The sequence below is a fragment of the Excalfactoria chinensis genome, chromosome 5, assembly GCF_039878825.1.
Source record: "Excalfactoria chinensis isolate bCotChi1 chromosome 5, bCotChi1.hap2, whole genome shotgun sequence".
NCBI lineage: Eukaryota > Metazoa > Chordata > Aves > Galliformes > Phasianidae > Excalfactoria > Excalfactoria chinensis.
This window is the reverse complement of record NC_092829.1, coordinates 28,144,236-28,169,571: the sequence shown is the minus strand read 5'-3', so window position 1 is coordinate 28,169,571 and position 25,336 is coordinate 28,144,236. Positions and strand designations below refer to the sequence as shown.

General features: G+C 34.8%; 1 protein-coding gene across 1 annotated transcript in view; it reads right to left on the bottom strand.

Moving 5' to 3' along the window:
- The window catches only part of RYR3 (ryanodine receptor 3), a 183,209-nt gene that overhangs the window by 11,091 nt on the left and 146,782 nt on the right, over positions 1–25,336 (bottom strand). The window contains exons 71-94 of the mRNA XM_072337850.1: positions 23,778–23,948; positions 22,864–22,923; positions 21,801–21,932; positions 21,183–21,295; positions 17,494–17,590; positions 15,889–15,998; positions 15,522–15,573; positions 14,769–14,822; positions 14,429–14,528; positions 14,096–14,175; positions 13,768–13,844; positions 12,417–12,490; positions 12,163–12,180; positions 11,561–11,641; positions 11,037–11,125; positions 10,513–10,641; positions 10,050–10,154; positions 8,918–8,999; positions 7,282–8,606; positions 5,601–5,659; positions 5,031–5,199; positions 4,310–4,396; positions 3,091–3,288; positions 1,605–1,735 (exon numbers count right to left, since the gene is read on the bottom strand). Coding sequence (XP_072193951.1) covers positions 1,605–1,735; positions 3,091–3,288; positions 4,310–4,396; positions 5,031–5,199; positions 5,601–5,659; positions 7,282–8,606; positions 8,918–8,999; positions 10,050–10,154; positions 10,513–10,641; positions 11,037–11,125; positions 11,561–11,641; positions 12,163–12,180; positions 12,417–12,490; positions 13,768–13,844; positions 14,096–14,175; positions 14,429–14,528; positions 14,769–14,822; positions 15,522–15,573; positions 15,889–15,998; positions 17,494–17,590; positions 21,183–21,295; positions 21,801–21,932; positions 22,864–22,923; positions 23,778–23,948 — 3,593 coding nt within the window. The remainder of the gene's footprint in view (positions 1–1,604; positions 1,736–3,090; positions 3,289–4,309; positions 4,397–5,030; positions 5,200–5,600; positions 5,660–7,281; positions 8,607–8,917; positions 9,000–10,049; positions 10,155–10,512; positions 10,642–11,036; positions 11,126–11,560; positions 11,642–12,162; positions 12,181–12,416; positions 12,491–13,767; positions 13,845–14,095; positions 14,176–14,428; positions 14,529–14,768; positions 14,823–15,521; positions 15,574–15,888; positions 15,999–17,493; positions 17,591–21,182; positions 21,296–21,800; positions 21,933–22,863; positions 22,924–23,777; positions 23,949–25,336) is intronic.

The window sequence follows — 25,336 nt, the reverse complement described above, 5'->3', positions numbered from 1 at the left end:
GGCAGTTTGTGTGTATGCCCTTTCCAGGGAATCCTGTCTTTTAAAATACTTTTTTAAGTTATAAAAAGCACATCTCAGCATATTCATAGCAGCGTGTACCCTCCAGCAGTGGAAACCTGATGATATAGCCACTAAACCTTATGAGTTAGTTCCCATCAGAAGGAACGTTTCATCAGCTTATATTAACCTTAATCTTTCATTTAACTTAACTAGATAGTGCAGCATGCTGAGAACAGGCTGTACAGCATGTCAGTTGGAATAAGCTGGCAATATATCATCTCACTAATTCATGCTTATTTTTGCTGAGGATAGGCTGGCTGAGTGTCTAGATAGCTTTCTAGTATTTATTTTACCGCTGTTTATTCTGATTTTCTAGCATTCAGCTGTCTCCACACAAAACAAAAGATCACTCTGGATTGAAAAATACTTTGTCAACATAAAAAAACAAACAAACAAAAAAAAAACAAGTGACCACCTGCTGTAGTCTAATTTTGAAGCTAAAAGAATTCTTAATTCTCTGCAGGAAAATAAGGCATTCCGGAATTTCTGATAATGTGAACACTGTAGACATAATCAAAGTACCAATGGTGCTATTTTGTGTGTACCAAAAAAATCATATGTCTGATAAGCAGCATATTTTGGCTGTTAGACAGCACAGTGTAACCGATACGCTGAGTTGGTGATTTTTGCTATCTTCTTTTTATCAAATAGTTATTTGTGCATCCATACATGTTAGCAAAAACTGCATTGTAACTTCTAACTTTGTTATTTCCCTTAGACTGTGAGAATGTGTGCCATATTGGTGGAAAATATTTAGCATTTTTTCAGTGAAAGATTAAAATCAACTCGTTACCCACATTTCTGGTTTTTATTAATGTGCCCAAGGGCAAATGCCTGTTGCTTATAAAATTATCTTGAAATAAAAGCTCAAAATTTATCTCTTCAAATTAAATTGTGCTAGGTTTACTCAGAAATAACCTGTTTGACAGCGTTTCTTTGTGACAGTTTAGACTGAATCATGTATCCAGCTACTTCTGTTAAACAGCGTCAGGAGTAGGCAAAGAAATTCAAGGTGTCCTCTCAGACTGACTGCTATAGCTCAGCAGGAAGAGCCCACTGACTTTTTTCTTTCTCTTGGCTGCAGTTGTATCATACAGAACAGCAGGTGAGTCTCCTAGAATCAGCGTATGATTGCTGTAGTTTTTGCTAACGCATACAACTTGACAGTTACACCTGTTGGGCCTACTCAAATTCTGCAATTTCTACTTTACACTTATTTTAATTTCCTTGTCATTTATAAATTTTGTTGGCAAGAAATGGGGAAAAAGATGCAGGAGAGAATAATGCTATACAGTATGAATATGAAATTGAGGCAGGGAAAATTCTCAGTAGTGACTAACTTGTAAATTGTGAGAAGAGATGCACAATTCTTGCAAACAATGAAAAGGCAGATTTCAAGCTAGAATCTACTACTGCAGCATCTAATACAGAGTAAAAAATGCCTTTCTTTTAGATGGAGTATGTGTTTGTGAACACTATATCAATGGCTTAATAAACTACAATATATATAAACCATTCATATTTATACACTTAATTTTACATACGGTGTGTTTATAACCAAGCGATCCCATTGTCCTTTAATATCATCTTCAGAGGGTTGTTCAGTTATGTATAACCCATCAAATTCCAGCTTCCTAGCAACCTCCTTTTCTCTCTTGAATACAACCAAAGGGACCTATGAAAATGAATAGTGGACAGCTTAGTTTAGGTTTGTATATTGTTTGAAACTGTAATGTCCTATCTGCATTGTACTCCTTATACTACTATGTAAACCCAAACAGTTCTGACAACTGGAGACAATGATGTGACTGAGGTGATCTCATCCCAGTGCCAGTGTTGATTTCTGCTACTGATAAACAAGCAGCTCTTAGAATGTCATGAATAACCTACATATATATTCATACTAAATAATGAAATTAAACATAAAACATAAAACAAGATTCAAGACACCACTGCATTCACCATCTTGATTTTGTAATTCTGTTGACAGCTAACAGTTCTGCTAGTCTGTAATAATATTCTGGTAATATAAACACAGTATGACTTTAAACTCCAGAATGAGCAAGTCAACAATAAGAAGAGGGACAGGGGACTGAGAAAGGTAGGTTGCCTTGGTGAGCTAGAATAGTTTGTTTCAATTGTTTTCCTTCATAATCTCATGTAAAGCAAGCTTGACACTATACCCAAAAATACAAATTAAAGGCTGCTGGAGGTACTACTGCCTTTCTCCTCTCACACTAATTCCTGTTAAAACAGAGGATTTGATCAACGTAGACAAAAATTTGGCTACCATTTAAACATAAAACCAAGCACTCTCAATGCTGATTGATTTCAATGCTACTGTATTGCCTTATAAAACTCAAGGTACTGAGGTGAGAACTAAATACCCACACGGCTGCTTACTCACTGTGCCCCACTTCTAGTAGAACAGGAAAGAGTGCAGGAATAACAAAAGCAAGAAAACTTTGTCTTGAGTCAAAAACAGTTTGAAGAGGAGAAAAAAGAAGTGATGTAAAAGAGATCACTCCCCATTTTCCACAAGCAAATCAATGCCAAACAACAGCCACCTTGGAAAACAAGTTCTGCTACCAAGCCCGGCTTTTCTTATTGTGCAGAACATTATATGGTACAGAACAGCTGCTTGGCCAGTTTGGGTTACTCTCCCAGCTGTGCATCCTCCCAGCCTCTGCCCACTCCCAGCATACTCACTGGGGGTCACAAGGAGTAGGTAAAGTAGACAAAAAGTTCACAGTATGCAAGCACTGCTCAGCAATAACCAAAATGTGGATGCTGCCAACACTGTCTCAAGCTCTAATCCAGACACACATGGTGATATGTAAAAAGTTAATTCCATCCCTGCCAGACCTAGGATGTGAGGAAAACCTGGAATCATAGAATGGTTTTGGTTTCATCTACATATTAATTTGCAAAGAAGAAGATAAAAACAGGTATTTTAATTTCAGCGCTAAAAATCACTTTGGAACAACATGCTTTACCAAATGTAGATTAGTAATAAAATTCAGAACTTGCCTTTAAGCAGTAGTATCCAATCACACAGACAAAGGAGATGATAGTATGAATAACTGCCAGTGCTCTGAGAGTGGGTGCCATGTAACCTGTACTTTCTTCCAAAACAAAAAATACCATTCCTTCCTCCTCTTCCTCTTCCTCAAAAGAGTTCCAGAGAGTAGTGTCTTCCTCCACTTCATCAAGTGGCTCTTCTGTCACCTAAGAGAAATTCAAACACATTGAATACACACAATAAACTTCAAAGCTTTTCCTTTAATATACTGACAAATCCCTAAGTTTTTCCTAATAACTGATGTTTCTAAAACCTGTTCTTGTGAAGATAGTAGATAAGACCATTAACTTTGAACAGTAACATCAGTTCATTTTCACAGCTAAATTTTCCATGTAATCTCATTTCACTGAAAAGAAAATCGAGGAAGAGCAAATGCAGTTATCTGGCAATATCTGATTCTGAAATTATGTACAAAGTATTTCCTGGGGAAAAAAAGATGACTTTAGTCAGTAGGTCTTCTTAGAAAAAGGGGAAATATAATAATATAATAGCTGGTAATAATCAAGCCTTTCTGTACACTTAAAACAGATGAGATTAAACAAACAAACAAACCAAAAAAACAACAACAAAAAAATCCCACCAGTTGTTTTAGTTGGATTTTAAATTTCCATTGTCTTGTCAAAATAAACAATGGAAAGACAAACAGACTTAGGCAAGTAAATAAAAAATGCCTAGAAACACAAATTCAGCTTCTGTTTTCATTCATCCTGAGTGAAGAAAAGCCCAAATAGGTCACATCACAAATTTTAGATATGAAGCTTAAAATATTATTTTAACTAGTTCATAGCTAAGTGCATTTAGAATCACAGAATTACCCAGGTTGGAAAAGACCTTGAAGATCATCAAGTCAAACTGCAGCCTAACCATAGTACCCTAACACTAAAAACCTCCTGCTAAATTATATCCCTGAGCACCACATCCAAACGGCTCTTAAGCACATCCATTCAACCACCTCCCTGGGGAGCCTATTCCAGTACCTAACTACCCTTTCTGTAAAGAAGTGCTTCCTAATATCCGATGTAAACTTGCCCCGGTGCAACTTGAGGCCATTTAGTTTGTGTTTGAAGGGACTATAGTACTTGTTTTGCTAAAACAGCCCTAAACCCAACATTAAATATTCCTCTGGAATTAACCAAAAAACATTTAAAGAATAACGCAAAAGCTTACCTTGTAAAACAGCAGAATAAAGTTGATGGCAAATGCAACAAACAGAGCAAGAAACCGTAAGTTGTAAAAATTCCTTGCCAGGTAGTGCTGTAAATGAAGTGGAAAAACATAACAAAAGAAATTAGTGATAACCTCCAGATAACATCAAAACGAGGAAGGTAAGCATTGAGGTTTCTAAGAATGTAAATACATAATTTGTGCTGCACTGATTTGCCAGTTCAACAAGCAGTGCATTTCTTGGCAGTCTGTTCTGCCATTTAATGGTAAAATAATGGACATAGAATGCAATAAAAAGACAAACAGAAACTGTACGGGTGGGTATCTACGAGAGAAGTGCTGGAATAAACTACACGGGAGGTTTTCAGAGAATTCTTAATTTGACATTTTTAGAACAAAGACAGAAGCTGTAGAACTGTGGGCACTTCCCTATTAAAGAAAGTAGAATAAAAGATTCTAGAAACTAGATAACAGAAAACAGACCTCCTAACAAGGAGCTCAGGAGGTTACCTAATCTGTCCTGTTAGACACACACTATACATATACTTGCTATTTATACAATTCTACAAAGTATTACAAAAAATTACAAAAGAATCAATTCCACCAGCCTTTTGAAAACACATGTCTATGGTTTTTTGTTTTTTTTTGTTTTGTTTTTTTATAATTTCAATAAAGCATTCTATTATATGAATAAATGTTAAATAGAATTTACAAAAAACCTTACAAGCATTTTTGTTTGATATATTTCCAAAGCTTTGAAGAAATTAGCCATAACAGCCTCAGGTTTCTCAGTTTTTTGTCCATGCCTTCGCTTCTTTTTCTTTGTTTTTCCTTCTTCTGGCTGCTCAGACTGTTCTTCCTTTGCTTTATCCTGTTTCTCACCATCTTCCATGCTAGAAGAAAGATCAGCTAAGTAAAACGACCAGATGAACTCCTGCACTGTAAATGCATTAATCTTGAAGTAATTCTAATTCAGAACGTTTGGTTTTAAATGCAGATTAGTTATGAAACTGCTACACATTGTTGTCTTGTAGCATTGACAAGTTGCAGACTTTTCTTCAGGACTGCTGCTCATTTTTTAAACCGTTTTTTTTTTTTTTTTTTTTAAAAAAAGACAATGATCGTGCAGAAATGTTAATTTATATTAGACTTTTGTTGTCCACTGGGATGTACCGATATCTTTGAGAGGCTGCGCTGCTATTCAAAATATTGTTGCTTAGATTCATTATGGCAAAGTTACCTAGTATTAGGAAGTAGCGAGGAATTAAAGAGCAGTTGTGCAAAGATAACTTACTCAGCCTTCTCAGCTTCCACTTTTCTTTCTGCTTCACTTTCTTTTGCAGTTTCAGATATCTGTGAAAAATATTAACTGTCAAAATGAACCCTTTCAAATGAACTTTTGATAACATTAGTGACTGTTTTCTAAGAAATAAAATATTCCCACACTGCATCTTTCATAATGGTTTACACTTGTAAAGATGTAGATTTCATTCAAATAGACAGCTCAGACAAGACTTCTAACTGATACTTTTTTTTTTTTTTTAAACACTGTTATCAATACTGTAACTAGTACAGATAACTGAATAACCTGAGTACTCACTGTTATCAGATAACAAAGGTAAGTACCTATATCCAGACTGTACCCTAAAATATAAAGTTCACTCAAAGACTCAGTGCAGTTACTGGTTGTGTAAAAAATGAACATCAATTTGCCTCTTTCCAATTATAAAATGAAGAACAATGTACTGTATCAATGACAGCATCAAAAAATCTGAACAAGATCTGAAAAAGTAATTAGTAGGCATTACAAAGTTCAATTACTTTGTCAAAGGCAACTGATGCAACTGAAATCTGACAAAAACCTAAACTACTTTTATGTATGCAGTGTATCTTCTCAAATCTATCTTAGTTGGATAGATGATCCACTAAAATTTTACTGGCACATCTCACAGTCATCTAAGCATACATTTCAAACAACCCCTTCAGATAAGGAAAAATCAACAGACAATTTTATAGATGGTTAACTGCAGTAGAGAAGCTAGGGCCCGAATTTCAAACATCCTTATGTTCAACGTTGCCAGACTAAAGTAAGCTCATTTCAAATGCAGTTCAGGTATCTAAGCTTCACTGACCAAGCTGAGATTCAGAATCTAGATTTATGAAAGGTATCTAAGGTGTCTAAATTTGTTGCCATTCACTTTAGTCAAAAATTGCTTTAGCTCTTACCCTTTTCTGTATTCTTTCAAAATGCTTAGTTGTCTATTGGTAAACTGTACATTTCTGGTTCTTGTGCATAAATACATTACCTAAACTTTTTCAACGCTGGTCACCTGCTTTTGTACATACATAGTGAAAGAATTTACTACGTAGATCTTGCCTTGCTCATTTTACTTCTCTTATTGAACCTCATCTACGCACATGCAATGCAAGAATATATAACTTTTTGCCCCAAAGAGCTTTCCTGAAGTTCTCAAGCTGGTGAAGGATAATTCTGGGAATATTTTATTGCTCCTGATTCTTCCAGGGGCTAGGGTGGAGAAAGAATGAATAAATCATCTTTATCCCTCTATCATGTACTCTCTTAGTTTTTGTCTTTCCAGGCTGAAGAGCCTTAGCTGACTTAATTGCATACACAAGATACGTGTATGCATATACATATGATAATTTTTTCAATTTCTCTGAATCTATTCCAGTTCGATCATATTCTTGTTGAAATGGGAGACTCTACTTTGCAAGATGCAGATATATCTTGGGTTCACTTGGCATAACAGTGTTCTGTGTTATAATTCCCCTTTTTCTTCTTCTTTTTTTTTTTTTTTTTTTTTTTTTTTAACAGTAGAGATTATAAAATATCTTCTCATCTATAACATTTATCAGTCTGTTACCTTGCAAATAATTCAGTTGCTACTAGAAAAGCCAGTAATATGTGTGCATTATTATTTTCTGAAAAGAAATACAAAATCTTCTTCACATACCTGTAATCCTTTTTTCTTACGAACATTGTTTTCCAGAGAAGACTGGATATCAGAACCGAGCATTTCTGCAATATCTCCAAGTCCAGCATCATGACCATGTTTTGAGCCACCATCTTTCTTAGTAGGAATGCCGAAAATATCTGAGATTATATCAGTTTCTCCCTTTTCACCCTTTACAAACTGCACAAGTTCATCTCTAATGCCATGCTCAACACCTTCAGTTTTTTCTGCTTCCGTAACATCATCATGGATTCCAAACTGTGTTGGGTCAGGCATGTCCCCCAGTATTTTAGTAACTTTAATGTTTTTGGCTCCTTCAACCAGTCCACCCCCAAATACGGTGCTCCAAAGAATCTGGAAAATCCCCCACACTATAGTGAAGAACAGTTGGAACACCCCTACGAATAGGAGCCAGAAAAAAGAGAAAAACACTTTCACCAACTCTTTTACTGTCATCTTTCTAACTTTCCTGTATTGTTTTCTTAGGTTCTTCACAGTGACCATTTTAACAAAGTTGGTTACGTTCTTCTTGACTGCAGCACAGGCCATTGCAAAAGCTGAAGGAGATTCCAGGGACTTTTCTTCTTCCTCATCATCTCGGATATCCACAACATAGCAAGGCTCTTCTTCTTCCTCTTCCTCAGGTCTCTCAGCTGAATCAGTCTCGGAGATTTGAGATGCTAACTGCATTTCAAAGATCGTGTCTTCACAGAAATTGACAAAGAGCTCCATTTTTTCTTGCTCTCCACCTTCATTTACAACATCAAATATGAACTGCCTTTTGGATTCCTTCACCTGTGGCTTCTCCCACTGCATTCTACTGGATTCACTGATTTCAAAGTAAACTCTTTCTATTTTCTTGGCTCCGCCCATTATTTCAATACGGCCAAGGTACGGTTCAAAGTAATTAAGAACACTTTCTGCAGGTTCAAGTAAGCTCTGAAGGCGTGAGTCATTAGGCATATGCTCTGAAAGGTTTGTTAGCAAAACTGCTACATTAAAGCCAATATCTTTGGCTGGTTCATGGAATCTTTCCACAAAATCAATGTAGTTGAACATATCATTTTCATCAGCTTCTGCACACGACAGCAGGAATTCAATCTCTGATTGTATATATTGTTTTTGAGCCTCCATTGACTTCTGGAAATCCTTCTTTGAAATGATGCCCTTACCATCTGGGTCATGCTCTTTGAAAGCATCCGAATTAGTTAAATCTTTTAATTTGAGAAACATGTCAAAAAACTTCAAGATCAATTCGACGTTGCTAGATGATTCTACAAGCGTATCGACCATTTGTTTCCCAATCGTTCCATTCACAACGTTACCTAAGTAGTGTTAAAACAATGAGTTACTTGATGCCCCTATTTGCATGCTGAGAACTGAACCAAAAACTCCATTTCTGTATTTCATTTCATAACTTCATAACATTTTTACAATATGCTTGTCTTCAGAAGACCCCTTTTTTCATGGATATACATATTTCAGACTATTTGTTAAATAAACACAAAATCAATTTCATCCTGGCATTATATACAATCAGAGGTAAAGAAAACTTTAAAAATATTAACACAATTACTGGAAAAACTGTAGAGCTGAGACAGTAATATTTAATGATAAAGAGAGAAATGGCTCGAACCTTCAAGTAGTGACAACAACATCACAACCATATCCTTTAGCAGATCTAGCAGTTCCTTAAGCAGTTCAATCTGAGCAGAGTCCTGTATTAAACAGAACAAACAGAAAAAGAACAAATCACGAAACAATACAGAGTATACAGTTGTTTTTTTCTTTGTGTTTATGTGGGATACATTTGGAGTAAAACAACAAGCAGGACAGTCATCTGAATTTAGTTCATATTCTTGAGCAAAATTTCCTTGTAATTATTATGATTACTGTCAAAGGTCTTATAACAATCATGTGGTAAGTTACTACAGCAAAGGTATTATTACCATAAAGCTTTAATATAGCATGATGAAACAATGAAATGCAGATAAGGGACAGCAGAAACTCACAAAGCTGGTACTCCATATATCCGTCAGTATTCTCAAAATGAAGCTATTCTTTTTTGACTTCACAGGGAATATGTAGTGGCATAATGTTCTGCCACTTAAATAAAATTTGTGTGTCCACAGAATTATGATATCCTTTTGTAAAACAGCAGTAAGTCTAAGCAAGTCAGAGGGTAGCAGAGACACTAAATATAGGGGAGGAAATTACTTCACAAAGTTTCATTCAGTGAGTGTATGGGACTGAAACTGAGGAGTGGGGTGAAGCTCAGTGGGGTGAAGCCATGCACAGTGAAATAAACATTTTTAGTCCCCTTGTGCCTAAAAAATCCATTTCACCCATGGGTGTGGTAAATTAACTGGACAAGGTGACTGTCACATTCCCTCCCTCTTCCAATCCTTTCCAGCTTTTCTCTTGCCCTCTAACTGTAGCACACCACGCTTTTAATGGCGCTTCAGATGTAAGATTGTCAGGTTTTGACAACAAGGGAGAGACTAAATTGCTACAGTTACTAACAGAAAGGTGTAAATGAGTTGAGAGGATTGGTCTTGTGTAAGAAAAGATACTGCACAGAAGTGACTGGTGGATAAAAGGAGTGGTGTGAAGATGTTAATTGGAAGATTCAGTATTGTACCTTTACATGGCAATAACCTGTGCAGCCAACGAGAACCAGTATGTTAGTTTATTCACAGCTTAGAGTGTTCACCTGACTGTAATTTATAACCAGATACAAAGAAGCATTACTTGGCTCTTGCAAATACCTGTGATAGTTTCATCTGCATATTGGCGAATACATGAAGAAATCCAACAACTGCATCCCACAGCCTACTATGAGCCAGACTCTGTTGGTTACCAATGCAAGGTCCCTAAAAAAATAAAAATAATAAAAATACATTTTTTCCTTATATAAAATCAAAATAACACTTCACCCTCCTAAGGCTTCTACTTGAAAAAATAAAAACAAACAAACAAACAAACCCAAAACACCAAAATAACACACAAATTTAAGGCTTCCATGAAGCTACACAAGAAAGTTTCTTATCATTTCGTTGGTAGGTAGCATGTAAAAAAGGAGATTCTATCATGTCAACTATGAAGCTATTATTCTAGTACTAACTTTACACTGGGCCAGTGATTCAATGTAACTGTCAAAAATAAGAAAATCCAAATGTTTACTAACTTGTAACAGAATATGATCAGATCATGCGAAACCATTTCATTTACCTGTATATATTCAGTTAGGGAATTGAATATTTGTTTGGTGACAGCCAAAGCTTTAGAGAAGTTACGTTGTCCTGATTCATCAATAACATCTTTTCCTGAATAGTACCAGTAGAAGTCACTGATTGATTCCTAGGAAAAAGCACAATTAAATTAGATTTTCTAATTTAGGATTTTGAAAGCAGTATTTACTGTCTGCATGCATATCACCAGAAGCTGAATCAGCTGATGCTCAATTTCTCATGACAGTGGCTTTTTACATTTTTATATATCTCTGCTGTCTATAGAAGTAAACAATGAAATTAACAAAAATGTGGTTTCCTGAAGAATTCTGAGAAATCATCTATCCTAAAAATAAAGACAAAATAAATTAAATCCAAATTCTTTCTATATTTTATAATTATTTTTTTTTAATATCCCCAATAGAAGAGAGGAACCTCATCTTTGGTTCCATCAAAATGTGAACTTATCAAAATGAAGGAAAGAAACTTATGTTACATTCCATTTTCTTCTGATTTTTTCCTCACCTGAAGACGCAAGAGGTAGTCAACCGTACTAATGATAATATTTACTGTTGTGGTGTTGCCCATCTGCGTACGTAGGTAATTTTGAAAATCTGAAATAAATAAGGGATTTGTGTTAGGTTACTGCAGACAAGAAAGAAAAATACAAGATTGTTTTTATGTATTCATGGAGAAGATGCTTTTCTTCAGTACCTTGCTGGGTATAGATGCTCATTTTCTGTGCTGGATATTAAACTACAATATTTCACAACACAAACATAACTGAAGAGCTGTTAAACATATATGCCTTTATAAGAGGTACTGGTATTAATGATCTGCATAAAATCTGAAATTACATTAAGACTTAAAAATTCAAATTAACAGCCACAATTAACATTTTTGGTGTGTCACTTTCCCTCAAAATACTAAACCAGAGAAAAAAAAAAAATCTTAAAATGAATTATAGTCAGCTATGATGCTACGATTAAGGATAGGATTATCATTTGCACTCATCACTTTTTTCCCCGAAATAAACTAATTTTGCTTACCATTGTTATGCCCTTCACAGAGTAGTTGTAAAAATCTAAATAGATCTCGAGTAAATTCATCATGCTGCAACACTTTTTCACCTTTAAAATATATAGATACAATGATTACATGACAGCTTCTATTATTAAATATGTAGAACACAGTCTTACAGCATCCTTCAGAACTGAAGGTTCTCACTAAAAATACAGTACAATAAATGCTGCTTTAAGGCAATTTAAGGAAACAGACTGATAATAATGAAAAGAAAAATGGCGTCCAAAAGCCAAGCCAAAGCATTTAGCACTCCAATGCATCCGTGGTTAAAAAAAAAAACAACAAACAACACAAAAACAAAAAAACCCAATAAAAACAACAAAAAAAGTCAAACAAACTACACATTATATATCTAGTAAGCAAATGGTTAGTTATGAATAAAATTATGCCTTAAATGTGAATGACATTTCATTAATAAGCATCAAACTTTTTCCAAGCCGGACACACGACTTGCTGCAGACCATAACACTAAACCTAAAGATGTCTTAGAAGATGCAGTTAGAGATTTCTTTCTGTATTTGCAACAGACTTTCAGAACAATAGTATTGAAAACTGTACCCAAACATACCACGCTCACGTACGATGACTGTGGATTGAAGAAAAATAACAAAAATACAAGATGAGAAAATTGGAAGTTACATTTTTTTTCATCAAAATTATTGCTAAAGATTTCTGAAGTGTAAAAAATATTCAGTTTAACAACCTATAGTTATTTATATTCAGTTTAACAACAGAAAACTCAAGCCAAGTTTAATAAGCTCTATATAAAGAAGGAATCTCAAATGCTTTCAGCGCTACTGCAATCAGTTTCATTCTACTTACGAGTTCCTTCTTCAGTAACCATTCCCAGGCCTTCTGCTTTATTTTGTCTCTCAAATGCATTCAAGTCAAGAACACTTATATAAAAAAGAAATAAATAATAATAATAATAATAATAATAATAATAATGAAAAAGTACTGCAGTAAACAATGGAAAACTATATTCTAGGAAATTCCTGGAAGCCTTCAATAACTGCTCTTCAATAATCAACTTGACCTGCCGTGACATGCACTGCCTCATATTTTATTTAATGTAAGTATTTAATAAAAGTGCTAAGGATGAAAATAAGGGTCCAGTGTCCATTTCTGTGAAGCAGTGAGTCTCAGATCAGGTCTGACTACTCATTTAACTTATCTATACATATTTTCTAAGTCAGAATATTTTCATTCAAACAGTTTCAATATAATTTTATGATACTTTTTTTCAGCTAAACTGCAGTGCATTCACATGTTCTTAGTTCTTGTGACATCCTCAAAAACAGAACGTGAAGCATTTTTGAAAACACCATTTTCATTCTCTGTGCTCAGACTATTTATGAAAAACTTTTTTAATGAAATCCTGAACAATTATGCATACACAGTTGTTAATGTATTCATTGCAAATCCTGTTTGAGCAGGTATTTACTAAACTATTCTACACAAATGTCAAAAAAGAAAGTATAGATGTTATTTAATTGGGCTGCAACTGTTAAAAAATAACTTCTGCAGTGCAGGTCATCATTCCTTCACAGTTTTTCCTTTCTTCTCCACTTGTCATTCAGTCTGCTGTTTCAGAACCATTCTGTTGCTCTAAATGGCTGAGGAAAGGAGTTTGTCTACTGTAAGAGTAATGAGATACACCAATAATTTCCCAACTTTTTTAGGAGAGTCTTCTACTTTAACTAACTGGAAGTTCTGGTTTGACAAGTGAATGGACTACCACAGTCTCACTGGCCACATGCCACCTCTCACAAGCTTGATACATATGCTGAGCATTCAGGTGAAGAGATTATGTGACACGTCAGAGAGGTGCAGAAACTGATAGCTTAGTAAAGCTCCAGTGCCCTGTCTCCAGTAATGACTTTTCTCCATCCTTAGAATCATCCAGAAAGCTTGAGGGATCTGGAACCAGTAAAGGACTTATTGCACTTTGCTTTTCTGCCTCTCCAAACTAACACTTCAAAGGCATACATAGAATATACTTTATTTTCTCAGTCAGAAAAATATTTTAAGATGTTGACACAGCATTCCTCTGATTCACAAATATTCTCAGTAAAAAGCAGAGTGACTTGTGTAATTCTTCTAAAAAACCACCTGCACTGGGCCATCAATGTCAATAAAAGAAAAACTGTAATTATATGATTTATGCTTTTACCTGCAGGACTGCATCAAACCAGAAAGACTCTGAAAGAATCCAGCATCCTTTTTCTCCTTCAAGTAGTCTAGCATTTTCTAGAGTACACACATTTGGGGGGAAAAAGTCTATATTAAAGTTTCGTAAATTAAAAATACCCTAAATTATCATTCAAAACACAGATCACTACTAGTAAGGAATGATATCACTGTTATTGGAACAAGAATACTCCAATATATTTTCATTGTTTAGCCTAAAATTAAATTAACAACAATAAAAATAGAACTAGAGTTCTCCAATTAGTTTTTTCCTTTATATGAGCAAGACTCAATAGTTAGAAAAGCATTACCTGTTGAACTATTGTATTCCCACCATTTAGAATAGCAATACCAAGTTTTAGTGTTTCAACAACCATGGGTCCCGTATGACCTGTCCAAACAAGGGTACTGTCAATAAAATTTGCAATTATAAACTGATCAATCAGAAAGGCAGCTCAGAAATTTTACCTAACATAGTTGCAGTTCACATTTATTTTTGCTGCATTATGTATCATGTATGAATCAGAGATGATATATACATAAAAAGTTGTATATGATATATGTATTACATCATTATGCATATGTTTATGTATAGCATTATACATGATAAGTTACGGTATGTACTTCAGTTCTCTGAACATTACCTTTGCTTGCACTGATCATCTGAAGGACCATCTCAGCAGCTCCACGATCATGTAAGCGAGCTTGCTGATAAAGAGTTCTCTGCTTTTCCATTTCTTTCTCCTAAGTTTGGGGGAAAAACAAAAAGATAAAATACAGACTGGAAATGATTCAAGCAGTACAGACAGATGAAAAACCTGAAGATGTGGCTATCTGCCTTCACACTGCCTTTCTTCTACATGAAGAATCTAGTAAAGCTACTCAATATACACTGTGGTATCCTTTCATTTATTCCAGTGCTTATATTTAAAATGCTGTCATCCACTTTAGACAATCAGAAAGAAATAAGATTTTAATTCACACCTCAAATGTCTTCTCTTTGTCTTCCTCCTCCTCCTCTTCTTCTTCCTGACAGCTCTTTTAATGTTAGAAACAAAAATCACAAAATTTTGGTTAGTATGAAATATGGTGTCTATTTCTACAGCAGTTTTGGTATTAAACAAAGAAAAACATTACAAGATTTTTTTTGAAGCCATAACTAAATCGAGTTAGAACATTTTAGATCCCTGTAATCCTTCCATATTTGTGTCCATACATACTAAGAAGCTGATATTCCCTTCTATATGAATACTTCCAACTATATATATAAGTTGTAACTGTGTATCTGTTCTCGCGTTGTCTTTCTATTTAAATCCATAATATTTGTCTTCATAGTCAAACTCTCCTGACATGGGAACATCAGCTGTAATCAATAGGTTGCAAACACTGACTGTCAACTTCCTTTTGATGGAATGAAAGCTCCAAAATAATTTCTGAAAGGATCACAGATAACTAATACTGTCAGACTTGTTCTCAAATCAGTCCTGTGCCAAGTAATATAAACAGGATTGCACTTTCTGGAATTTTATAATATCATTTTAAAGTAGGAAAATCCTTATTACATATATAACTCTTAACATCTTTTTTTTTTTTTTTTTTTTTTTTTTTTTTTTTTTTTCATTAAAAATGTAGAAATTAGTAGGATACAGCAGTCCACGTAAGTGACAAGGAAAATGTTTAAAAAGCATTGGGAACTATTTGAGTGAAGCTATGGATAGAGCTTGAAATTATAGTTACCTTTGCCATCATGGCAGCATAGGCAATATATAAGGGATCATCTTCTAGCTTGCTGTAAAGAAAAAATATTTAAAAATATGTAATGATGTAGCAATAAAAAGATAATACTCCTGATAATATGTAAATACTACTTTGATCCATGGAAACACTCATAAATCTATGTGAAATCCCATTATTATTCTACTGTAAAATTCTTTTGTATCTACAAGGACTGCTTAGAGTACCAAACAAAAAAACAAAAACAAAGAAGTATTCACCATGGACAATACTACATTGCAGTTATGTTAGTTCACTTATGTAATGTTACTAGAAATTCAGTTTCTGGATATTTTTACTCAATTCACTTTTCAACATGGCTCTTTCTTACCTCCTCTCTGTGAGAGCATTGCGACTAAAATACAGGATAATCTGATGAAGTGGGTCAGGTTGTTCTTTCTCTGTATCTTCCTCTTCTTCTTCCTCCTTTTTTGGAGATGTCTGTGTTAGACAGATTTATATCAGAATATACAACTTAAGCTTCGTGATTAAGAAAAAATATGAGCCAGTAAGCTTAGGAAAGGATATCAATAATTTTGTTTTGTCTAGTTTGTATTAATGTCCAGTAGTTATCTTATTCAGCAGCTTACCAGAGCCTGCAACACTATTTGCACGTGCTTGCATTTGATAATACCATCAGAAGTTTCTCATTTGCAGGGCATTAAGAATAAGACAAGAGAAAATCTTAGGGAAGCCTTATTCAGCAGAAATTGCCTGTTTTCACTGGACCAGAACTAAAAGGAAGTCCAGCTTAAGCAGAACCAAGTGATAAATAGAACTATTTCTAACAACATCATCAGAAGCATCTTCTTCAGGCTAGTGTTTGCTCAATTACTTTCATGTGTCTGTTTTAGGTGACTTTGATATAAGAATAGAACTATTCTTACTGTCAACTTTAAACATTTTTGTCAGTTTGAAATCAAAGATAGCTATACTGACAAAGGAGCAGCGTATTACCTCCACCTTGTGATGCAACCCTTTAGTGGCTTTAATTATTGTAAAATTATTGTAATTATTATTATATTATTGTTTAATTTACTAGTAAAACTGAAGGAACTGTAATCGCAGTTTTGATTAATGGTCTCATTCTGTCCTTTAGCAGAAAGCAGCAAGAGAATGAAGGAAAAACTATGACCATTCAATTGTTCAAAGTATGGGAAGAATATAATAGCTGTGGTATACAACATTCTATACTGGGGGTTTGAAAACCCACAATATTAACTGCTTTGCTAACATTGCAGCATCTCCTGATGCATCTTCATGTGATCCATGGAGCCATATATTCATACATGTGGTGTTTAGGTAACACCAGGGCCCTTCGGTAGTAATTTAGACAAACTGATTACAGAAGTGGAATATAAAGGATTGTTTTTCAGGATCAATATTAAATAACAAAATGCTCAGGTTTACCAAGCACTTCCATCAAGTACACATGTAAACCAAACTTTTGCTGAATATGGCTGCATATATTTTCATCTCTTTATGATGAACCAACAAGAAAACAACAAAAAATAATTTGTATCAAAGCTGGAAAATGTTAAATATTATGTGTCAATGAAAATTGAAAAGGGGAAAAGCATCAACTAGGTCAAGCTTTAAAAAAAAAAAAAAAGTAAAATATAGGAACATAGGAATTACTGTAATCACAAATATAGTTTGATAGTTGATCTAAACCATTTCTGTTCCCAAGAATAATTATCACATAATTCAACTGAAGGCATACAACACCTTGATGCATCTCACTGTGCATCGCAGGATGGATGTCTTCTTGACCATAGCAGAAAATGACCTTATGCTCTGAAGCATAAGAATTCATACTTTATAAATTTAAGCATATGTATACAGTACATTAAAATAAAATATATGTCATAATAGATACATAAAATGTACACTACAATGGGCACCGAAAAGTCTGCCCAATTATGTTAGTACTTACAGCCAAATCCTGAACTAGTTTCTCCTCAAATGAATATTCCTCTGTTTCTATCCAATAGTTCTGATAGCCATGGAGGAAGAGGTTAATAGAACGGTGCCTGGGGGGGTTGTGAAAGTGAGATCAAGAGGGGTAAAGGAACATAGTATAACAGCTCAGATGGTTAATGATTAGTAAGGATAAGTGTTTGTACAATTCTGATCCTCTGATTGGTCAGTGAAACCAAACACAAAACATAACTAACTTTCAATGACAGATCTGCATATATTTTTGAACTTTTTTTTTTTTTTAGATACACACATATGCACACACAACTTTTTCTTCGGAAGGCTTCAAGAGTGCTAATATACGTTATGAGAGAAATTGTGTGATTGGTGACTTAAAACAAGCATGGGAAAAATACATATTTAAAAAAATTGATAATAAGAGGGTATCATGTACACCTACTAAATGTAAATTTAGTTTACTAGATTTAACACACTGAGATGGCAGATGCTGGCCATGAAGAACAAAATAATTATGAACTGCTTTCCAGCATGTTATATGTGAACCAACCATGCCTAACAACCTTTTTTTTTTTTTTTTAAACTTATAAATGAATCAGAAATGCATAAAAGCTCTAGAAAAGAACAACTTTATACTCTTAGGTATATTGATTGATATTACACAGTATTAACTAATTTAACTGGCAATTGTTCCACCCAAAATATGACTCATGGCAGTAAGGCTACAAATAAGATTGGCCAAACTATTCCATCCCTATATAATACTCAAGGGAAAAAATATATATATTTTGAGGTGCTCTACATGATATTCTGAAGGTTGTTCCACACAGCCTTTTAGTTCAGTTCTATCCTGCACCAGTAACTATATAAACTGACTTTTATATTATGGATTGGCTACAGATATTATATGCATGAATTCTTAGTTTATAATGACGCTGGTATACAGTCAACTCTGTGCTCTCCTGTTGTCTCCTGGGTGCCTTTTTATTATCAGTTTTCAAAAACTGACCAATCAGAATCTACTCTGAAAATTGTACAAATTCATGTTTTATGGCAACAATAAATCATGGCTGGGAAGGAATAAGTGTGTGCATAAGGAAGAGGCTCTCCACAAGTTACATTACCGTTAACTTGAGTATAAGCCTGTCATACTGAGTTTTTTCATGTACTTTTTCCAGCCAAACACGTTGAAAGGTGCTCAGGAAGAAATTGCTAATTTTGTGTCTGAAGAAAAGCATATAGGTTTTCAATGAAGAACTAACAACAAAAGTACAAGTTAAATTCAATAAAATATTCAGAAAGAATGTATTTGTTAACTCTGTATGAAATGTTGCCACGTATAACTTTGCTGTATCTATGTGCATATAACAGATGACAGACAATATGACAGATCATACACATTTTCTTAAGGTAGTGAACAAAAATACAAGTATCTTAAAGAATCCATTTATCATATAAGTTACTTTTTCTCAGTCATTCATTAAGCAGAGAACAGAAGATTCAGCATTTCCAAACTTCACTGATGTTTTTTCCTTGAAAAATAAAATTGTTTTACAATACAGCTACTATTTCTTTTGTATCTTGAGGTAATTCTCAGAAAACTGAGTATTTGGAGTAATTGTGAAATTGTTTAAAATAAAAGTTTTCTGTGATTTAATAAACACCAGCTCTTGAACGGATGTTTAAACTGCTGAAACACGCTACTGGAATTCCTAAATAACAATACATATAAGAACGCATGCTGAATAAAATTAGTTTTAAATAGGTTAACATTACGTTGTTTTGAAAGCCACCCGAATCTCTAGAAGATTATCGAAAGAACTCTATTCACTGAAGACATCAACATTTTCTAGGCAAAATTCATAACCACTTTGCTTACTGCCCTTTAAAAATATAATCACATTTAGAACTAACACCCCCAATATAAAGCTAAAACCAAACTGAGGAAATATACAAGAAAACTTCATTTGAAGTTGAGGTGCAAAGGGATATACATAGCTCTTAGCACTGATCACACTTTACTTGAGAATAAATCCCTAGGGTTCAAAGTTATCTTAGCAACTTTATGAATTTAAATGACAGAGGTAGTTATAACTGCAATTAGATGTAAAATAGCATGATAGCCTTATTTTCATGTCAGAACCCTATCATTTATGTAGAAAAGCGTGTCTATAAAACTAATGAAGTTTAAAACGTTGTTCTACACCTATCGAGGATTGCTTTTGCCCTTGCCTTTTTTGAAATACACATACCTAAATAAATTGGTAAAAATAGTTTTATCAGAGTTTGGTTTTGGAATCTGAGGGAAGAAATAACTGGACAGATTTGCTTCACGTTCATACTGAAATGAGGTGTAAGCTCCATGGATGTACCACATGGATGTACCACAAAGCTTGAGAAGAACCAACCCCACTTTTTAGATCCAGAACCCATTTGAGCTCTTGGCACATCTTCCATCAATCTTAAGATCCTAAATATATATGTATCTTTAAGACAAAAATAAGATGAACTGTTTTTTATCATTTGGGTGCTCATTAAATTCTGCACACTTATCATTAAAGTAGAGAATATTGATATAAAAAACACAAAAATGTTATAGTAAAATATCTACCGTTTCCTCTTGTTTTTCCAAAGACAACTTGTAAAAATAATATAGTTCATAATATATATAATAATATACTTCAAACCTAATTGGTTTGGTTTTGTGTTGTCTTTAAACCTTTTCACTTTTCTCTGAATCAATAAGGACTGTCTGGTAGCAATGGGAAAGTTTAGAGAAACTGTTACGATCTACAACTGCTAGTTTTCATAATTGTTTCACTTTTACAGCTGACGTTTTGTCTTGTGCAAACCTAGCATTTTTCTCAGTACATTAGTGGCAAAGCTACAGAACTTTAGCTAACATGAAACATGTAAATAAATCATTGCACAAAAACATTAAACACTGAAGAGGAGAGAGCGCAAAAGAAGTTAAGCAAATCTAATTGGTGTTCTTAGGCTCTATCTGAACTTAAAGCAGGTGTATTGAAAAGGAACAGGGTAAGGGGAAGGACGTCAATCCACATGGTATTAATACTTGGTTTAAAGCAGCAGACAGACATAGGCACGGGATGCACTTTCTCTCAGACTTGGTGGTATTTACTGAAATAATAAGCCAAGCAAAACACATATCCAGAATGTCACTCTGCACAGTTCTGCCCCAGTACCAGCTTTAATGCAACATTCTGACACAATATCTAAAGGCTACCTCATATAAGCGTTGAGCATGCATGCAATAGAAAAGCAATACAAAAAATAATAATATAAATAATAATAATGCAAACACAGGAGATTAAAGCACAACCAATCAGAGGCAAAAAAAAAGAGACAGAAAGAGCAATTACACCTTAACATAATTTTCACAGAAAACTTGGGGGAATACAGAGGAGAACAGCTGGCAAAAATGAAGCATTTTGCTTTTGAAGCAGTGTAATTCCTATGGCTTTTTTCCCCTCTTGTTATTTGTCTTAAGAGAAGTATTTTGCTGCTGTGAGGAATTAGCTGATAACCTAACCAACACTTTTGTCTCTTAAACTCTATCACATAAGCTAAGCAACTAGCAAACTTGTAGTTATACACACAAGTAGAATGTTTCCATTGATAAATGTAAAGGAAAGTTATGGAAGAATGAATCTTTCAGCCATTTACCTGGGTAGGTTGTATAACGGTGCCATCCTAAAACAAGCAACAACAGCTCTTTTGCGTTGTTTTGACAGAAGTTTGTGCCAAACAGCTTTCTTTGATCTCAGAGGTTGTTCAACCTATGGGAAAATGCCTTTTAGTATATACAATAGAAAGTCTTCACCTTTTATTCAAAGTTTCATTGTTAGCTACTGATTAATATAGCTAACAAGTCAGAAAACATCACAAAGTTCTGCTTTATTTGGAAACAGAACTGTTTTTTGGTTTTGTTTTTTTAAGTAATTTGAAAACATCCTCTGGGCCTCTGTATTCTGTACCTCTGAATTTATATAGAGAGGCTTGAGAATATCTCATGGATGGGACTCCTTGATGCGAGTGTATTTGCAGAGGCAAATATGTCCTGAGTTTTCTCTGGACCAAAACTGAGGTACTGATGTCATTTAAAACTTTGCATATATACACAGAGATGTGTGTGTGTGTGTGTGTTTGTGTGCATGCACGTGTAATAATTACTCTTATCGGGAAATGTTAATAATGACTCTCACTTAATGGGAAATTATTTCTATAAGGTAATAACCTCATTCTAATTTAAAACAAGCAGAGTACAGACATGTAAACTTATACCTGATCCAGATGATAGAGAGCAGCTGATATCCTCTGCACACGTTCCACATTTTTCTCAGGGTCAGGAGGCTCATCGCTCTTCAGAATGTCTTTATATAGATTTAACTGCCATTTCACAGCTGGATCATCAGACTAAAAAGCAACATATTTCATACTTAGCATGCTGAATGAAGATAGTGGATTGGACTACCACCACTGTCTGTCTTGTAGAACCACACAGAATAGCTGTGTTGGAAGAGACCAGAAAGCCCATGCAGTTCTAACCCCCTGCATGGGCAGGACTGCCACCCACCAGCTCAGGCTTCCCAGGGCCTCATCTAACTCCGCCTTGAACACCTCCAGACATGTGGTACCCACAGCTTCTCTGGGCAGCCTGTTCTACAGCCTTGTGGCATAATTAAGAATATTATAGATGTACCCATTTTATCTGTCCCTTTTAGTCCAGATTAGCATTTGCTGGTTGCTCAAAAAGTAGCCTTAGATTCTGAACTCGGTTTTCAAGTAAGGTTCTATGTTTTTATTTTCTGAAATCAATAAAGTGCACAGATACATCTGTATTGCAAATAAAGAAGCACATTTAGCACTGAGATTACTGGACTTCTGTACTCAGTACAGTATAAAGCCATTTTACAGATTTTATTAAAGACAGCTGGAATTTCAGTAGGTGAAGTCAACAAAAGCCCACAGTTTGGGCTTTTCTGCAACACTCCAGAAGTAAATACCAAGGAACACACTGGAATACTTACTGTGTCTAATTTAAATTTAGAAAAGCTCAAATTTATAGTAACAAGACAGCTATTCTCTGCTAAAGAAAAATGAACTACTTGGATAAGAACTTAAGATCAATGAGCATGATTTTTGAATATAATACCAGCCAAAGCCATCAAGAAACCATGTATTGCCATAAAAATATTGTAAGGACAAGTGATGAAATGGTAAGTTTTATAACAGCTTTTCACTTTTTGTCTTTTAGTACCAAGACTGTAATAAACAATTGCAGTTTTCATGTTTCAAAGTGCTACCCCACACCTGCATCTTTAAGGCAGATTTCTTTTATTATTACCTTTTCCTGCAAATGTAAGTTGTTACGTATATGCTCTTTGACTTCTTCATCAGTGTCCCTCTGTAGAAAGGTACAAGTATTTTTCAGTTTGTAAATATGATTCATCTTAAGACCATGCACAACATCAAACAGTTACTGTTTCAATACTGGAAAGTACATATATTACCAGAAGGGCTTGGGATGAAGGCTTTCTTTAATTGTGACCACAAAACTACTGCTGTCACCAGAGGAAAGACATCAGTGCCTGCTCTCTGCTCCCACTCATGAGTAAGTCCCAGGCAGGAATGAGGCCTCCCCCATGTCTCTTGTTCTCTGAGCTGAACGAACAAACCAAGAGACCTCATACATTTGCCCTGCAGACTCTTCCCCATCTTTGTTTGCCCTCCTTTGAGCACTTCATAATATTTTTATATCCATAGTTTTATAGTTCATATCTATAACAGTTTTACATGCTTATACTGTTGAACCCCAAACTGTACACGTTACTTGAAGGTAATACTGCACCATTGCTGAGCATTGCAGGACAGGACAGTCATTTCTTTTGACTAGTTAGTTCTACTGTGCTTTATGTACCCCAGAATAAGGTTGGCCCTTCTGGTTGCCAGGACACACTGTCTATTCATACTGAGCTTAATATCACCCCAAATCCATAGCTCCCTTTCTGCAGGGCTGCACTCTAGTCACCTGTCCACTTGCCACATGTACATCTAAGTGTACACCATATAGAAATGGAAAATGACATGGAAACAATGGTAGCTGTCTGTACTCACCACTATATCCACTTCACAATTCTTCACAATTAGAAGCCGTAATTGCATGCAGTGCATTGACATTTTTACTATATTAACTGCTTAGATATTTACGTCTCAAAGTTAAATTATTAAAGTTCTGTTTATTCTTCATTATTTACTTACATGGCTATATCTGGTCTTAGCCAAGGAGATGAGCTCTTGATCTCCTGGAGTACACATATTCAAGCCAATAGGAAGCATCTTTTTAAGTGCAGCTACAATCAAGGATGTTTGTATGGAGTACAAATCCCCTCTGCGTTTTGATTTCTTTCTCTCTTGGTCTTGTCCTCCAGACTGTAATGAAATACATTAAAATTAAATAAATGATAGAAAGGTAAATGGATGTAATTATTCTCCAAGCACACACTTTTTCAACATGTTCTATCCCTAATGATCCAAGGAAACTATGTTCCTAATGTAGTGTATATTATTAACTAAAAATGCTGCATTAGAGGAAGAGTGTACAGTCTTCAGTAGGAAATATAAAGGAATGCTTTTTATATATGCTCCAATTGCAGTAAAAGTAATATTTAATCGTAGCAACATAGTTTTTTATGCATTCACATATATGAGTCTAACTATATTTTCTGCACTTTTCCTCTTAAACCAGAAACAACTCTAGAGTTAAAAGCTGTGTCAGTCTCTGGGGACAATATTATTTTGCAAAGCTATAGGGACAAATTGAAGATGCTTATATTTTTCTTAGAAACTTACATAAAGGTACAGACAAGTAGGGTCTGAATGAGTGAATATTGTCTCATTTGCCTCAAATGAAAAATACTGCTATCTAAAAGACTTTGATTCAATGTAATAAAATGCCAATGAAACAATGCCTCTGGGAAAAGCACTGTCCTTTGGATTCGGCTAATATAAGTAAATCTGTTAATCCTTTTAACAGCTTTGCAGGTGATGAATAATAGGAAAAGGAAAACAAAGAGACACAGAAGTAAACACACAACAGATTAACATTTGTCTGATCTTCTTACAATAGACAGCATACAACAATATCTCACGCAACTTTTAATTTATAAGACAGAGAACCAAAATCTTTAGAACAGATCCATATATTTAATGAACATATGGTAAACAACAACAACATAAAAATAGCCCAGTTCTGAATTTTGTACCTAGATTAAACTCCTACTACACGCAAGGGGAGTTTTGCCTAAGACAATATTTCAGGACTAGGCCTCCAGGCTGATAAAACACTACAAAACAGCGAATGCTTGCATTTAACCCTCCACATCCTTTTCCCCTCTGTCAATTAAGTTTTGCTGGCTACTGTTTGCTTGTTATATTGTGTTCCAAATAAGAATGCAGCAGAATTCATTGCAATTCATATTTATGAATTATTACCATGCCATTATCACAGTAATCACTGAAAGGAAAAAAAGTAGCCGTACATAATCTACTTGGTAGTAAATTTTGGCAGGTTCTGTCTTCTAGATGGTGAATCCCTGTGTATGCAGCTGGTGTTGAGAGCATTTTGCAGGTCAGAGGGAACTCACAAGGGATGTGGCTTCCTTTCTCAAGGAACTAGCAATTGCAAGAGAGTACTCTGCCTCAAAGCTTTGCTTTTACAAGTGTGGAAGTGCCTCAGAAAAAGCAATGATGTAATGGCATTATTTGTACTCTACGTTGACAGCAGACAAACAAACCCCACAATGTATCACTATATTCCA